This window comes from Phycodurus eques, chromosome 12 (assembly GCF_024500275.1).
Source record: "Phycodurus eques isolate BA_2022a chromosome 12, UOR_Pequ_1.1, whole genome shotgun sequence".
NCBI lineage: Eukaryota > Metazoa > Chordata > Actinopteri > Syngnathiformes > Syngnathidae > Phycodurus > Phycodurus eques.
The window spans coordinates 172,263-189,005 of record NC_084536.1 but is presented as its reverse complement, the minus strand read 5'-3'; the positions used below and the strand labels follow the sequence as shown (position 1 = coordinate 189,005).

The 16,743-nt window shown below is 43.8% G+C and overlaps 1 protein-coding gene across 1 annotated transcript in view; it reads left to right on the top strand.

Moving 5' to 3' along the window:
- Window positions 1–16,743, top strand: part of ttn.1 (titin, tandem duplicate 1) — a 192,266-nt gene that overhangs the window by 16,649 nt on the left and 158,874 nt on the right. The window contains exons 13-26 of the mRNA XM_061692804.1: window positions 613–840; window positions 2,690–2,931; window positions 3,118–3,362; window positions 3,466–3,630; window positions 3,716–3,884; window positions 4,325–6,021; window positions 7,015–7,296; window positions 7,607–7,873; window positions 8,891–9,163; window positions 9,609–9,872; window positions 10,526–10,786; window positions 11,823–12,083; window positions 12,341–12,604; window positions 15,453–15,713. Coding sequence (XP_061548788.1) covers window positions 613–840; window positions 2,690–2,931; window positions 3,118–3,362; window positions 3,466–3,630; window positions 3,716–3,884; window positions 4,325–6,021; window positions 7,015–7,296; window positions 7,607–7,873; window positions 8,891–9,163; window positions 9,609–9,872; window positions 10,526–10,786; window positions 11,823–12,083; window positions 12,341–12,604; window positions 15,453–15,713 — 4,879 coding nt within the window. The remainder of the gene's footprint in view (window positions 1–612; window positions 841–2,689; window positions 2,932–3,117; window positions 3,363–3,465; window positions 3,631–3,715; window positions 3,885–4,324; window positions 6,022–7,014; window positions 7,297–7,606; window positions 7,874–8,890; window positions 9,164–9,608; window positions 9,873–10,525; window positions 10,787–11,822; window positions 12,084–12,340; window positions 12,605–15,452; window positions 15,714–16,743) is intronic.

The following is a 16,743-nucleotide window of genomic DNA, read 5'->3' as shown; positions in this document are numbered from 1 at the left end:
GGACAGCAGCAATATGGAGGAACGGGAACCAGGGCGCATTCACATAGTCGAAGAAGCAAGATATTCCCCATCCATGGCCTTATTTAAGAGAATTGTTTGCTGTTGTTGCCTCCAAGAACGATTGCTGGTGAATGTGTCTTGTACCAGTCTAAAATGCTCCAGCTAGTGGCATTTGAAAAAACAAAACAAAAAACAAAAAACACATACAGTACTGGGGCGGTGCATTATTATTTATTTATTTTTGTTAATCCGCAATGTTAGCAATGCCATGGAAACACATTTTGATAGCATAAAAGGCTGTTTTTTCTTCTTCTCAGTATGAGCACCATAAAAGTTTTTTTTTTTGTGTGCCAAATTCAAAACAGGTACTGCATATAACTGTCACCTAAAAATGTTTTTTATTTTTGTATTTAAGTTCATTTCAGTCTCTACATTTTGACTTTTACTGAATTAAAAGAGTTGAATCAGTACTGTGAAGTGTGAGTTCTTTTGTGTAAAATAAAGGCAACCTGATTTGATTATTTTTGGCTGAAAGACTGGCAGCTGATCTTTGATGTTCTGGTATTCCGTCACAGTCGTAATTAGATTGTTTTCCTATATTTTGGTGCGTAGGACTTCCACCTCTCGATCATGGAGCAGCGCATCATGCAGGAAATTGAGCTGAGCATCCTGAGGATTAGTTACAGAGAACTGGTGGCGGAGGACGAGGAGCAGATGGTGAGCGCTGCAGAAGACGAGGCCGTGCCACCTACCTTTGACACGCTGGTAAAGAACTATCGAATCGTGGAGGGAATGGGCGTCACTTTCCACTGCAGGATGGTTGGAGTGCCGCTGCCCAAGGTAAGTTAAAGCCTCAGGCAAACCAACTCCTATCATGTTAGCATTTGTGCTATTTTCTGTCACGATAGTACCAGACCACAGGGCACAAAGTTAAATCCTTATCATCGTATGTCTTTGCATTTTCTGTACTAATATGATAGCATACCAACTGTTAGCATTTTAGCAACAGTCATTCGAAATTGCACCATCGTAAGACTTTTGATTTTGTTGAGGCAAAAACTTCAAATAGTTCTACAGGGCAAGCCCATCTCTCAATACATTCTTGACAAATGTAGTTTTCGGACATACAACGGTTAGCAGGCCTGTTTAAAATTTCTGTGGGAATTTTTAAGATTTAAGATTTAAATATATATATATATATATATATATATATATATATATATCTTTATATATATTTATATATTTAAGTCTTTTACTGCATACAGTTTTTCATTATCATCCGTTATTGCCATTGGTATAAACTATCCATTCATTTTTCTTGTTTAACTGTTCAAATTCCAGTTTGGTTGCACAATGCACAGGTTGGAAAACAAGTTCAAAAATGTTTACTTTTTTATATTCTCAGTTCCACATTTTCTCCTTGTATTATATTGCCAATAGAATAGTCTTTCTACAGCCAGAGGGAGCTGCCACTTGTTAAATTCAAGCGTAATTCTTCCACTCCAGGGCCAGCAGAGGCTAGCTCCACTTCTTCAAATCACAAATGCAGTGCAGTAAGCCATTAAACGGCCCTTTCGGAAACCAAATGTGTTAAATGAAATTGCTCCCGTGTCCAAAAATTGATAACAAAGACAAGAGCATGCAAAATCTTGGTCACCACCTCTTCCAGCTCATTCGCTCAGGTAGGTGCTATAGAACAATGCAAACCAAAACCAGCAGATACTCCAACAGCTTCTTTCCTCCTGCCATTCACTTCTTAAACAGTTAACTTACAATTCTATTGTGACATGCTGCCAATTTTGCACATCTCAGTTGAAACACGACTGCATTATTCGTGCACTCACTTTACGTATCTGTTGTTGACCAGTACTCACCACTCGTGCTTGAGAACTACCTGTACCATTTGAACAATTGTCACTATACCAGTTATCGCTCTGTTAGTCATTTTATTTTGCTCTAAATTTCTGGAGGACTCTGCATCATTTTCACAATTGTCACTGTACCAGATTATCGCATTATTAGTCATTTCAACCTGCTCTATATTGCTTGCAAACTCTGCATCATTAGTACAATTATTATTATATTAGCATAACCACATTACTGGCAACCCTTCATTGCTAAGTGATTCTCCGGAGTGTGTTTTTATGTCCTAAAAGTATGTTTGTCACAATGGCTGTCTGTTGTCGTCCGAGAGTGTCTCCAACTACCGGAGACAAATTCCTTGAGTGTTTTTTACATACTTGGCAAATAAAGATGATTCTGATACTGATTCTTATTCATCCTGTAGAAAACATAAAACTAAACTTCAAGTGTTGGATCTAGAATCAAACCCATTTTATCCAAATTGTATTATTAAATACAGTCAATAACAAGTAATAAAAAAATATATAATTTCCATGAGTTTCAATTGGCCAAAAGGTGCTACGAATGTACAGTTTGATATACTCTGTTTATTATTGATATATGTAAAGAGTTGAAGTTGTAAAATGACAAAATCAGATTAAAATCCCCACCCCTTGGAAACTTTCATTACATTTCCATTAAAACAGCTAAAATGGTTGGGGGGAAAAGGAAGCGAGGTGGACACAAATGGCCAGCACTTAGTCCACAGGGTTAAGATTTAGAAGATGATATCACTGGATAACATATCAAGCCATATGTGATGCATAACAAAATGTTGTTTTGATAGATTGCTTGGTACAAAGACGGACAGCGGATCCGAGCCGGCGGACGCTACCAGGTAGAGGTTCTTCTGGACGGACGTGCCAGTCTGCGACTGCCCGTGGTTCTGCCCGAGGATGAGGCCGTTTACAGTGCCCTGGCCAGCAACATGAAGGGAAATGCCGTCAGCTCAGGGAAGCTCTACGTGGAACCTTCTGGAAGCGTGTCGCCTCAGAGATACACACCGCAGCCAGCCGTGCAGAGGATCTGGTACGTCGGAGATCACAGATGTCCATGCTTTTTGGGGCTATATACAGAATAATGGAAGATACCCGGTACTTCATTATTCCAATGAGAGGGCGATCTAAAATGCTTTCAGTGTGTGTGTGTGTGCGAATTTTTAGTTTGATGCTCTCGATCAAATCCTTTCAAGTGTGTTTTTTTGTTGTCATTAAGGTCCACGTCTCCTCGCTCGCTGAGCCGCTCACCGGGCCCTTCTCTCAGTCGTTCTCCCAGTCATTCTCCCGGACGTTCTCCCGCCCGAAGGCTCGACGACACAGATGAGGCTCAGCTGGAGAGACTCTACAAGCCTGTCTTTGTCGTGAAGCCCGTCTCATGTAAATGCTCCGAGGGGCAAACTGCTAGATTTGACCTGAAGGTGGTAGGCAGACCCATGCCGGACACCTACTGGTTCCACAACGGTGAGTGGCAAACAGAAAAAAGGTTCTTCATAACACACATAGCACTTATGAACATATTGTGATGACCAGGTCTTTGACTTCATATGTTTTTGTTATTGCCCAGGACAACAAGTGGTCAGTGATTACACTCACAAGATTGTGATTAAAGAGGACGGTACTCAGTCCCTGATCATCACCCCAGCCATGCCACATGACTCTGGCGAGTGGACAGTGGTATCTCAGAACAGAGCTGGACGCTCATCTATCTCTGTCACGCTCACCGTAGATGGTAAAAATAGCTTGTCTGTCATTCGTTTTGGATGATGTTGATGTTTTAGATTTTTTTTAAATTTTATTTTATGGTTGTTTTCCAGCCAAAGAAACCCTGGTACGTCCACAGTTCACAGAGAGGCTGAGGAACATTAGCGTGAAACAAGGAACTCTGGTTGAACTGGCAGTGAGAGCCATCGGAAAGCCATTGCCAGACATTGTCTGGCTCAAAAATAGTGACATTGTTACGCCTCACAAGCATCCACATATCAAGTATGTTTTATATTACTCATTATAACAGTATCGTTACTGTGGTTTACATTGTAAAAAACATAAATTACAGTAATCAAGACATTTTTGTGATATCGATCTTTGGAGTGAAATTTCCTGATTACTAAAATGCACTTTAACAGGAATTTTGCTGTACAGCTCCATGGTAGAGAATCCTTAACTGAAACATTTAACAATTGGACGTGTGTATTCAAAAGTTTACACAAGTTCAAACTCGGTTCACTTGTGAAGGTTATATTGAATTTTAGGTTCGTCCTGAAATTTCACCCCAAACAGAATATACCCAACCTTTGGTCAGTAGAGTAAGTTGAATGTAAAAGACAAAAGACACGAGGGTCTTAGCACTCCACTGTCACGACTTGTGACTTTACTCAACAACACGATGAAAATAAGAGTGTGTTGACTTGACAATTGTGTTTCAGGATTGAAGGAACCAGAGGAGAAGCAACATTCCAGATCCTGTCTGCTTCGGGTTCAGACAGTGCATGGTACACAGCCACGGCCATCAACAAAGCTGGCAGGGACACCACCCGCTGCAGAGTCAACGTGGAGATGGACTATGCTGAACCAGAGCCAGAGAGGAAGCTCATTATTCCCAAAGGAACTTACAAGGCCAAAGAGATCGCCCCCCCAGAGCTGGAGCCCCTGCATCTCCGCTATGGCCAAGAGCAGTGGGAGGAAGGAGACCTTTATGACAAAGAGAAGCAGCAGAAACCGCAATTTAAGAAGAAGCTGACCTCCATACGAATGAAGAAATTTGGTCCTGCTCACTTTGAGTGCAGACTGACCCCGATTGGCGACCCCACCATGGTGGTAGAGTGGCTCCATGACGGCAAACCCCTGGAGGCCGCTAACCGGCTGCGCATGGTCAATGAATTTGGATACTGCAGTCTGGACTACGAGGTAGCGTACGCTCGAGACAGCGGCGTCATCACCTGCAGAGCCACCAACAAGTTCGGAGTGGACCAGAACTCGGCCACCCTGATCGTTAAGGATGAGAAGGGTCTGGTTGAGGAGACCCAGCTGCCTGAGGGGAGGATAGGAACGCACAGAATTGAGGAAATGGAGCGCATGGCTCACGAGGGAGGACCCACTGGAGTGGGCGCTGATGAGGAGACAGAAAAGACCAAACCCGAAATTGTCCTTCTTCCCGAGCCGACTCGAGTGCTGGAAGGTGACATTGCCCGATTCCGCTGCAGAGTGACCGGTTACCCTCTGCCCAAGGTCAACTGGTACCTCAACGGACAACTGATCCGCAAGAGCAAAAGATACAGACTGCGTTACGATGGGATTTACTACCTGGAGATTGTTGACATCAAGTCTTACGATTCAGGAGAGGTCAGAGTGGTTGCGGACAACAACCTAGGCTCTACTGAGCACACAGTTAAACTGGAGATTCAGCAGAGGGAGGACTTCAGGACGCATCTTCGTCGGGCTCCTGAGCCCAAAGCAGCTGAGGCTGCACCAGAACCTGGAAAAACTCCATTTGAAGTGGTGAAGGTGGAGCAAGCCTCAGAAGACAGTCAGCTGAAAGAGGTCATCAAGCTCAAGAAAGCCCAGAGGATTGTCCATGAAAAGGCTACCGAGGAGTCGGAGGAGTTGAGGAGCAAGTTCAAGCGCAGGACAGAAGAGGGCTATTACGAGTCCATCACAGCTGTGGAACTCAAGTCTCGTAAGAGAGACGAGTCCTATGAGGATCTGCTGAGGAAGACAAAGGAAGACCTACTTCATCGAGCCAAGCAGAAGGAGGAGGAAAAGAAGAAAAAAGAGGAAGAGCAGCGCAAAATCACTGCCAAATCACTCAAACCGGAAAGGGTCAAGCTCTCAGCAAGCATGGAAGCTCCCAAAATCCTGGAGCGCATATCAAGTCAGACAGCGGCACGAGGGGACGAAGTCAAGTTCAGAGTCCGTGTTGTCGGCAGACCAGAACCTGAGTGCCAATGGTTCAAAAATGGTGTTCAACTGGAGAAGACTGAGCGGGTTTATTGGTTCTGGCCTGAGGACCACGTGTGTGAGCTGTTGATCAGAGACGTAACAGCTGAGGACTCGGCTAGCATCATGGTCAAAGCCGTCAACTGTGCCGGCGAGACCTCCAGTCATGCTTTCCTCCTGGTGCAAGGTAAGCCCAACTTTGAGACGAATCTTTCTGAGGCATGTTCTTCACGAGCAGCAAATACACAGAATCTTTTAAGATCTAACGGCCTGACTTACTCAGACACAGAAAAAGCGAGCGCTAAATTGCATGTTGACTCTTAACAGATGGCATGCCTTGGTGGGTGTGTTGCGCCTGGTCCACCAAATTGTGGCGCAATTGGCAACAAGTGGAAAGGGGTTTGTGCAGGGTGGAGAGTACCCTATTTAAATTAGGATTTTGCTCTTCAGGTAACTCTGATGCTTTTCACCATGGAACATTTAGGAGAGCACCGGAGACGCAGAATGAAGTCTGAAGTGTTGGAATTGATTGGTGCTGGTGAAAGGGGCAAACAAATTATATTACTGAGTTAAAAGTATCTAACGTCTGATTATTTCTATTTGTTTGACGTACTGGAACTCCCGAGTGTGTGGGAATAGGATGTAGCTGCCTATCATGTGTTGCATTATGTTTAAAAGTTGGGACAGCACACCTAAAAAACTGCGCTGGGAGACGACAGCACCAATTGCCACAATTTGCTGAAATGAAATGAATGAATGAACTACAGTTTTGTCATATCAGTTTTGTCATGTCAGTTTTGTCAGTTTTTTAAGCCCTTCGATCATTTCAAGTTCAAAAATTGCCTTGCTGAATAGACATTATGTCTCGATAATTTTTTTCCAGAATTCGAAAAATGTTTACATGAGTGGAAGAGCTCCGTTCTCCCTGTGTCTTCTTATGTTGTTTACACCTCCTCCTTGCCACAATAACCCCAGTCATGGTTACGCACAGCAGTGCCATTTGCAAAATCAGCCACTGCAATTCATCTCTGGTTTGATAAACCACGTTATGCATGCTAAACTAACCGATTTGCCTTCTGGATACTACTACCATTCTGTTTTTGCTCGCACAACTCTTTAGTAAATCGGACACTAAGTGCTTTTCTGCTGTTGACACAAAGTATCTGTTTGGATGGTGCAGCAAAACAAGTAATTAACTTCACACAAAAGTTGGAAGACATCAATGCCAAAGAAAAAGACACTATGGCCACGTTTGAGTGTGAAACCAATGAACCCTTCGTCAAGGTCAAATGGTTGAAGAACGATACCGAGATCTTCTCTGGAGACAAGTTCAGGATGCACTCTGACAGGAAAGTCCACTTCCTGTCTGTGCTCATGCTGGAAATAAAAGACAATGCAGAATATTCCTGCGTGGCCGTAGACGACGACCTCATCAGAACCAGTGCCAAGCTGAATGTTGAAGGTGGGTGGGCTCAATGAGAGATACCACATAAAGTATCTCACAAAAGTGAGTAAGTTCGCCCCTTACATTTTTGTAAATATGTGAGTCTGTCTTTTCATGGGACAAAACTGAAGAAATCAAACTTTGCTACAATCAGAAGTAGTCAGTGTACAGCTCATATAACAGTGTAAATTTACTGTCCCTTCAAAATAGATCCCATGTTGTCCCATGAAAAGACAGAATCAAATATTTACAAGAATGCGAGAGGTGTATTCATTTTGTGTGTAGCCGGCATGTTGGATGGAACACGACTTTGATGTGGCACCAACAGGAGCTCCGCTGGAGATCCTGAAAGCCCTTGAGAGCGCTGATGTGCCGGAGAGCTACTCTGGAGAGTTTGAATGTGAGCTTTCGCGAGAGGATGCTGAGGGTGTGTGGTTTTTCGGAGACAAGCAGCTGTCTCCAAGCAGCAAGCACGTCATCTCGTCGCGGCGCGGGCGTCATAGCCTGTCCGTCAAGGACGTCAACAAAGGAGACCAGGGACAATACTCCTTTGCAGTGGGCGACTTGAAGACACATGCTTCCCTCAAGATGAAATGTGAGTCCGGGAGATGTCTGACAATCGCTTCCAAAGTTTTGCCTTTTTTTTCTAATCATTTCGCACTTTTCCCACTTTTATAGTCACAGAAACAGTCCACACCAACACAGATTTTATTGATATTCTCACCACTTTTTTGACATTGTAATACTTCCAAATTTTCCAACCGATTCAAACCATTCAAACTTAAAAATAAAAAAAATCAGGGCATCTTGGGAACTATTTTCAACATTCCCTAAATTCCCAAATTTTTACAATGCAATTAAATGAAAATATATTTTATTTTATTATTTTATATTTGCCTGCTCTTTTTCCCCACAATGCCACATTTTCATTAAAACAAACAAACAAACATTCAAGTGGATGAAACATTCAATTAAAATGTTTTCAATCTTTTCCACCCCAAATTCAAACTGTTGAGCTCATTCAAAACATCTTTAGAACTGTTTTCTACATTCCCCAAATTCCTAAATTTTCACAATTCCCCAATTACGGCCTATGCTATTTTACCCATTAATGTCTTCTTTTCACATTTCATGACCGATTCCAAACATTCCAACTTCAAAATATTCAGCTCATTCGGTAGCTCTTGGGAGCTATTTGCCACATTCCCCAAATTCCCAAACGTTATCAATAAAATTACCAAATGAAAGATATTTTGCGCATTGACCTCCTTCCACATTTCTTGACCAATTCAAACCATTCCAACTTCTAATATCACATTCTACATTTCAGCAATTCAGTTCCTTCCACAGCATTTCATTTCAGCATCAGCACTTCAGCATTCACACACAATTTCTACACAAATTCCATTCTCTAGCATGTTGTATAATTTATTTACAAACCGCTGCTAAATCTGGAATGTATTGATAGTTTGCACCGCACCATTCATACTTATTTATGCCCTTACTCACTTTATGTTGTGAACTTGAGCAAATAACCGTGCCGTGAACTGCTCCCTTAATTTTGGATGAAAAAGGTTTTCTGAAACTGAAGGATGCACGTTTCCTGTTTCAGTCCGACCGGTGACCCTGATGCAGCCTCTCGCCGATCTGACTGTCTGCGAGGGGGACATTGCTCAAATGGAGGTGAAGTTCTCTCAGGGGAATGTCGAAGGTACCTGGATGAAGGACGGACAAGCTGTAACTGTCTCGGACCGGGTGCACCTGGTTATCGACAAACAAATCCACATACTCCTAATTGAGGACACCAGGAAGGACGACTTTGGCGTTTACTCCTTTGAGGTTCCTACTCAGGGGATCTCCACCACTGCAAAGCTGAATATTCGCAGTAAGTAACATGCTTTACAATTCCGACATGAAGCTTAAGGTGCTGCACACTGAACTTACTGCTGTTCTTAACCCTATATATAACACCCAATACATACAAGTTAGCATTTTATATTTCCTTTGAGTAGTTACAACAAAAATCAATAGTTTTTAAGATATGAGCCTCTTTCCAACGGGTTGAGACTTGATGGTAAAAAGAGGCTAAAACGGGAAGAAATCCACAGCTCAAAGACTTGGGGACATTGGATTTATTGTATTTTTGGATTGTTTTTCATTCATTCTATCATCCCTTTAAAAGCGCAGTCGACTAAGATGTTCCGCTGACATCGATGCGCCTTAAAACTGATTTTTTGCTTTCTCAATATGCTCTTCTCATTGGCTGAACGGGAACTGAAAGGCTCATTGTGCTCTGACAAATAACCCACCGGTGGTGTCTTGCAACGCAGCAATCGGCATCCTGAGCCCACTGAGGGACACGAGCGCAGTTGAAGGCACCAAGACCGTTCTGGAGGCCAAGATCTCTGCTCAGGATATCAGCTCGGTCAAGTGGTGCCACAACGACAAACCGATGACGCCCAGTGACCGGGTCCAGATGGTGGCCAAGGGAGCCAAACAGCGCCTAGTCTTCAATAGAACCTTCGCCTCAGACGAAGGACACTACAAGCTGGTGGTTGGCCGAGTCGACACCAGCTGCAGATTGTCTGTACAGAGTAAGTCGTTGTTTTGACGTTTGTCCTTTGTGAGGCAAGTCGACATTTCATCACGTTAACGCAGGGATTGAAATACTGTACATGAGCCAGCGGTGTTAGAGCAAAAGTGAACCCTCATTTATCGGCGGCGATACGTTCCAGACCCACCCGCGATGGGAATCTGCATGAGAGACCTAACAATTAAACTGTTTTACTCCTCCCGCACATTTTAAACACATTTAAACTTTATAAAAGACACTTTTTAAAGTACTATTTAGCGTCTGTTCTCACTCTCTCGCAGTCAACAAATTGGAGACAGTGCTATGGGTTGTTACTGGATAGAGTGAACAGCACCATCTGTTGAACATCCTGAGAACAAACACTGAGAAGGAAAGAAAATGGTACCTGATGTCCAGAAATGAAATGATGGAGAGGTGGATCATTTTTTTTCAGTCATCAGTTCATTGAAGACTCTAAATGGTCCTTAGATGAGTGTGAGTTTTTCAATATATGCCCTGCGACTGGCTGACAACCAGTCCAGGGTGTACCCCGCCTCTCCCCCAAAGCCAGCTGGGATAGGCTCCAGCCCACCTGTGACCCTAATGTGGCTAAGCGTGATATAAAATAATGGATGGTTAGTGAATTCTCAACTCTTGAATCTTTGGTGTGTGCAGCCGTCCAAATCCTGGTCCCGATGAAGGACAAGAAGTGCGCCGAGTCGGAGAATGTGACCTTTGAGGTGGAAGTACCTCACCCCGGCATCGATGCCTTCTGGACTTTCAAGGGGCAGCCGCTCAAAGCAGGAAGCAAATACAAGATGGACTCTAAGAACACGTTGCACACTCTGACGGTCCTAAATGCTATGAAGGACGAGGAGGGCGAGTACGCCTTTGCTGCCGGAGAGAAGACATGCGCTGCATTGCTCACTGTCTCAGGTATGAGGACGTGGTTGGTTTGCTGGCGGTCTCTTGGGACAAACCCGCACAGCGCCCTAGTGGCGTGCAGGTGCACTTTTTCGCAGGTTGGATGGCGCAGGTTCCTGTGCTCCCGCCGGTTTCTCTGTACTGGGGTCCTGGTAGTTCCTTTGCTTCTGTGTGCTGGGTGCTGGCCGAGCTTGGGCCCCCTGGCGACACAATCTACAGCACTGGTTGGGCCAGCAATTGGTGCTGCAAAAGTATTTGGGGCCAAAACTGCTCAATGTATGGATATGAGGACTCCCGGGATTTAGAGGGGTCCAAATGCGTCTACTGCTCAAATGGCTGCCTTTATGTTTCTGCCCTTTTTTGTTCAGCTTAGCTTGCTGCACATATCATGACCTTTCTAGTTTCAAATAATAAATAACAATGCTTTCTTTTTATTTTATTTTTTAACTTCAGTGAGGGCAGGCAAAGGTCACCACACTCTCATGCACAGAAGCAAAGCCTAAATGCTGCAAGATGAAAATATTACAAAGTTTGTTATTTTTTTTTTACCAGTCTTGGCATAAATTATATGAAAACTTGCAGACAAAAATGACATAAAGGACTACACCAAGCAGAAACCTGCACATGACTGGGGTTGCAAAGGGGTAGAAAATATCTTATGAATTTTACGTTAAAGTTCAATGGGATTTTTATTTTTGTTTTAAATATTGCAAATTGGAAACTTTCCACAGGAATTATGGGAAATAAGGGTAATTTAATGGAAAGTTATCACATTTAAGCATCAATATAAACATTTTATTTTGCTATATGCAGACATTCATACAAAATAATACACGTAAGAAGCATGACATTTCAACAGATTTGCATTTTTTTCACTATTATGAACCAACTTTCCCTTTTGTAAATTTATTTTTATTTCCACCTATTCCCATAAATTCCCATTTGATTTTCATGAAAAGTGTCCAACTTTGAACATTCCCGGGATTTTGCAAGCCAACACATGGCTGAAGTTGATGTGGTAGAGATGATGAAAATCTCCTGTCACCAGGCGGCGCCATCAGGAAGCCTCTTCAGGACACGGTGGTGGCCGACTCACAGACGGCCGAGCTGGTGTGCGAAGTCGCAAACCCTTCAGTGGTGGGCAAGTGGCTGAAAGACGGCCAGCCTATGGACTTCAACGAGAACGTCCTGAATCAGGTTAACGGCTCCGTCAGAAGCCTCGTCATCGTCATCACCACAGCCAGCGACGTCGGAGAGTACACTTACCAGATCGCGCGCTCCAAGACCTCGGCCACTCTCAAGGTCGAAGGTAGGCCCTGGGCGATTCACAAACTTCACTCTAGAAATGGGCTCTTCTTGCAAGTTTACAACAGACAAACCCAGAAGCAGAACAGATAGATGGATAAATGGGTTTAGGAAGGTAGGGAGGCAGGCAGACAGACAGACAGACAGACAGACAGACAGAATGAATGTATCTTCGACCCGCAGTTAGAAGCGCTTACACCAGTAAAGCAAAAGTCTGGTCCAGTCTGGTGCTGAGAATAAATCTCCATGTTTTTTCAACAGCCGTAAAGGTGAGGAAGACACTGAAAAACTTGAATGTGGTCCAGACACAAGACGCTGTGTTCAGCTTGGAGCTAACCCACCAGAATGTGAGGGGAGCACAGTGGATCAAGAACGGCGTTGAGCTCAAGCAAAGCAACAAATACGAGATCAGCGTCAGTGGCACTGTGCACACCTTGAAGATCAACAACTGCACCCCACAGGATGAGTCAGTTTATTCTTTCAAGTTGGGGAAACTGTCGGCCAATGCCAGGTTGAACGTTGAAAGTAAGCGCCTGTCATTTTGTCAACTTTTGTCAAGTAACAGCTGCACGTACCGCAATGCGCCATGACGTCACACGTTATTCCGGGTGGCAAAAGTCGGAGTGTTCGTCGATGGCACCACTAGTATACCATCCCTTTCATGCAGAGCCATTGAGAAAACAGGCTAAGTGGCTTTAATGAAATAATTTTCTTCTTATGTGGTAGTACAGGAAGTCTTCTGTCATTCTCTCACATTCAAACTCTTAGTTTCAAACTAAGACTCTAAGTTTTGAATATGTGATATATATATATAAATATATTTGAATACAGAACTGTGAGGCAGATGTACTAACCCCTTGGTCACCGGGCCGCCATAAATTTACTTTTCGACTGGTAAGTTGATTAAATTGTTGATTGTGTGGTGGAAATTCAGACATCATTGAGGGACTGGTTAATTATAACCTTAATCGATGATAATAATCATCCATCCATTTTCCGAACCGCTTATCCCGATTAGGGTCGTGGGTGTGCTGGAGCCTATCCCAGCTATCTTCGGGCGAGAGGTGGGGTACACCCTGAACTGGTCGCCAGCCAATCGCTGGGCACACAGAAACAAACAACGATTCACACTCACATTCACACCTACGAGTAATTTAGAGTTTCCAATTAACTTTTGGGATGTGGGAGGAAACCGGAGTACCCGGAGAAAAACCACGCAGGCATGGGGAGAACATGGAGACACCACACAGACGAGGCCGGATTTGAACCCGCAACCTCAGAAATGTGAGGCAGTGCCGCAATAATAATAATAATAATAATAATAATAATAATAATAATAATTAATAATAATAATAATTCGTATTACGATAGGGACCTGTGGCCTGCAATTGGCTGGTGACCAGGTTAGGGTGTACCCCGCAGCCGTGGCCCAATGGTTAAGATCATCGGCTGCCACCGTGGGGTATCTAGGTTCAAGACCCCGACTGGACCATCCGCCAACATCCCCCGGACTCACAGCTGTGGTGTCCTTGAGCAAGACACTGATACCCCGAAATGCTCCCCGGGTGCTTCAGCTGCCCCCTGCTCCAGTGTGTTCCACTAACATGTGTATGTGTATGTGTTCACTGTGATGGGTAAAATGCAGAGAACAAATTTCGTGTGCATGCATGCATGTTCCTGACAATAAAGGTGATTCTTCTTCTTCTATCGTCCAAAGTCAGCTGGGATTGGCTCTAGCACACATGCGACCCTAGTGAGGATAAGCGGTTCAGAGAATGGATGCATGGATAATAATTGAGAAGATAGAAATAAAGAAATGCCTTTAACTTGGTCATGGTAGATGTAACCTAAAGGCTAGCATACTACTATCTTTTTAAAATAATTTGGCAAGTCGTTTGAGCATTTTTCCGACATCCTGCTAGCGCGCTGAATTTTCCATGCATTAGTAAACTCTTTGTCCTCATTAATGAGACAATTCAATGACTAGTAGAACAACTATGACACCCCAGTAGAAGAATTACATTTTACTAGTGGGGCAAAACTCTGCACCAGTTGACATCTGCATGCTACTAGTACTACGAGTGAAGCGCTCAATGTTAACTCGTAGAATTTTATATTGTACAAGTTGCACTAGCCTAGGATTGAGTGGCACATTTTGACTGATGTTGACTTCCAATCTGTTAGGATATAGTAGTTTCCCTGTGATCCAACTAAGAAGGCTATGATGGCTGGAACTTGACCTGTCTATTGCTGGATTAATGGCACAGACATGCTCTTTTGATGATGAAATGGAAAGCACTCTGCAGTCGACCCAACCCAAACTCACTTCAGACTTCACACTTCAACTTGAAACTCGATGGAGGTTAGGTTGTGAGTCTGTCCCTTTAGAAGTGGCTTCTACGTCTTGTAATCGTCTCTGAACAACTATTTGAGACATCCACTCCGTTCATCCCTCACCCACAGGTTCCATTGGATTCATGTGGACTGTTTTTCAAGAAACAGAACGGAGCACAGTGAATGAGTGGTTAGCACATTCGCCTCACAGTTCAGAGATTGAGGGTTCAAATACAGCCTTCCTGCGTGGTGTTTGCATGTTCTCTCTGTGCTTGCTTGGTGCTTTCTGCAGGTACTCCAGCTCCTTGGTAATTCCGAGAGGCAGAAAAGTGATTGACTACCATTGACCTGAATTGAAAACCCTGACAAAAACTTGTTTTGCATAGCCAGATATACCCCGAAATGTTTAGGTTTAACTCCATTTCCTTAAAAAAAAATTAAGATTTATCTAGCGGAACCTGTGGGTGAGGAGGATAAATGGAGTGGATGTCTTAAATGGTTGTACTGCCTGCCTGCTGGAGTAGTGGCCACTTCTAAAGGGACTGACAGGGAAGCAAACCTCATCATGACAGTGCGTTTAGTTTGAGTATCAGCCTAGCTGAGTAGACTACATCGCGCTATCCATTTCAGCATCAAAAGAGCAAGTCTGTGCCATTAATTAGCAACAAAAAAGTCAATTAATGAGCTTTCCACTCATAAATCATGTTAACTATGTCTGAATTTCCACCACATCTTTTTTTTTTTTTTTTTAAATCAGCTTATCTGCTAAAATGGACATTGTAGCAATTTAGCTCATGTAACATCTTTTCAACTGACACGCCACACATACAAACTGTGGTGGTCGAGAAGAAGACTAAAAACATCATTCTAGCCATTTCCCAATTTTACAATGGCTCTGCCTTGCTCAAAGGACATTGGAGGCTTTGTTTAGTGTGGTGCCTTCAGAGTTCAGTTGGGCTTTTGCAACCCGGAAAAATGTGCGACATCCTGGTGAAATGTCCTGTAGAATCCTTGCGATCACATTCAATGTTCCTCACAGCCATCAAGATCCTGAAGAAGCCCAAGGATGTAACATCGCTCCTTGGAGCCACAGCCGTTTTCGAGTTGGGCATCTCGGAGGACGATGTCCCTGTCAAGTGGCTGTTCAACAACACGGAGCTGAAGGCCGACGAGCACTACAGGATGACCTCCGAGAAGAAGACGCACAAACTGGTGGTCCAGGATGTGAACGGCAGAAAAGAGGGGGAGTACACGGCAGTGGTCGGTCATCTATGCTGCAGCGCTCGCCTCACCGTTGAGTGTAAGCGGCCATGTGGTCGGACCTCTTGAGACAGCCATGAAATACAGCCAACACCCCATGTAAATGCTAAGCCAACGCGTCAAGCCACTGAAATGCTGCATCGCCTGTTGACTTAAGAGTCTGAGACAAATTAGCCACTTAAACACAGTGCGTTTATTTTCTCCCATTCCTTCAGTGTGATTGTTTAACTCCAATAAATTGTAAATAACTTTCAATGAAGCTACAGCGCTCACAATCTGGAGACTGAGTCAATCAAGATTAAGCTCCTTAATACCTATTCTTTGCCCGTTGATCTTCTGCAATTGTCAGCAACACAGACTGACTTACTTATCCACTTCTCCAATTAAATATGACACCACCTCACTCACAGAGAGCATTGAGTTTCTTAACCAAATGCACGGCCTCCTCTTCTGAGCCCAAACTTGTCAGTCGTCCACATACGAGTTTCGATTAACAACTTTAGCAGTCTCAGCAGAAAAGTCAGATTTTTTGTCATCAGCTGTTTTCACAGTTTAGTGCAACTGGCAGATGAAACTGCTCCAAACAAATGCACCATCATTCTCTAGACTTCAAGCTCTTTACTTATGTCGCCTTCAGGAAAGTCACACAGAAAGTCTGTGTCTTCACCTAGTGGAACATAGCCCGTTGGGTATGTCATCCAGAAATGCTGTTTTGCAGGCTCCGAGTAGAGAACTGATCAAGTTAGGACCCGGCAGTAATTTACCGTTTACTGATGTGCCTTTGTATGTGGCTCCACAATTAAACACCGACTCGTCCAAAAACCTTTCTGGGATTGGCAAGCATGGTACGGGTGAAGAGTGGGCCTCTCCCGACCCGAATATTGTGGATTCGATCCTTCGCCCTAGGTGGAAAAGCGCTGTACAAGTGGAAGCCCATTTATCTTACAAAAATATGGGGCGGCTGTGGATCAGTAGGTAGAGCGGGTCGTCTAGTGACCGTAGGGTCTCTGGTTCGAATCCCGACTAAGACTGTCCACTTGTTGAAGTATCCTTGGGCAAGACACTGAACA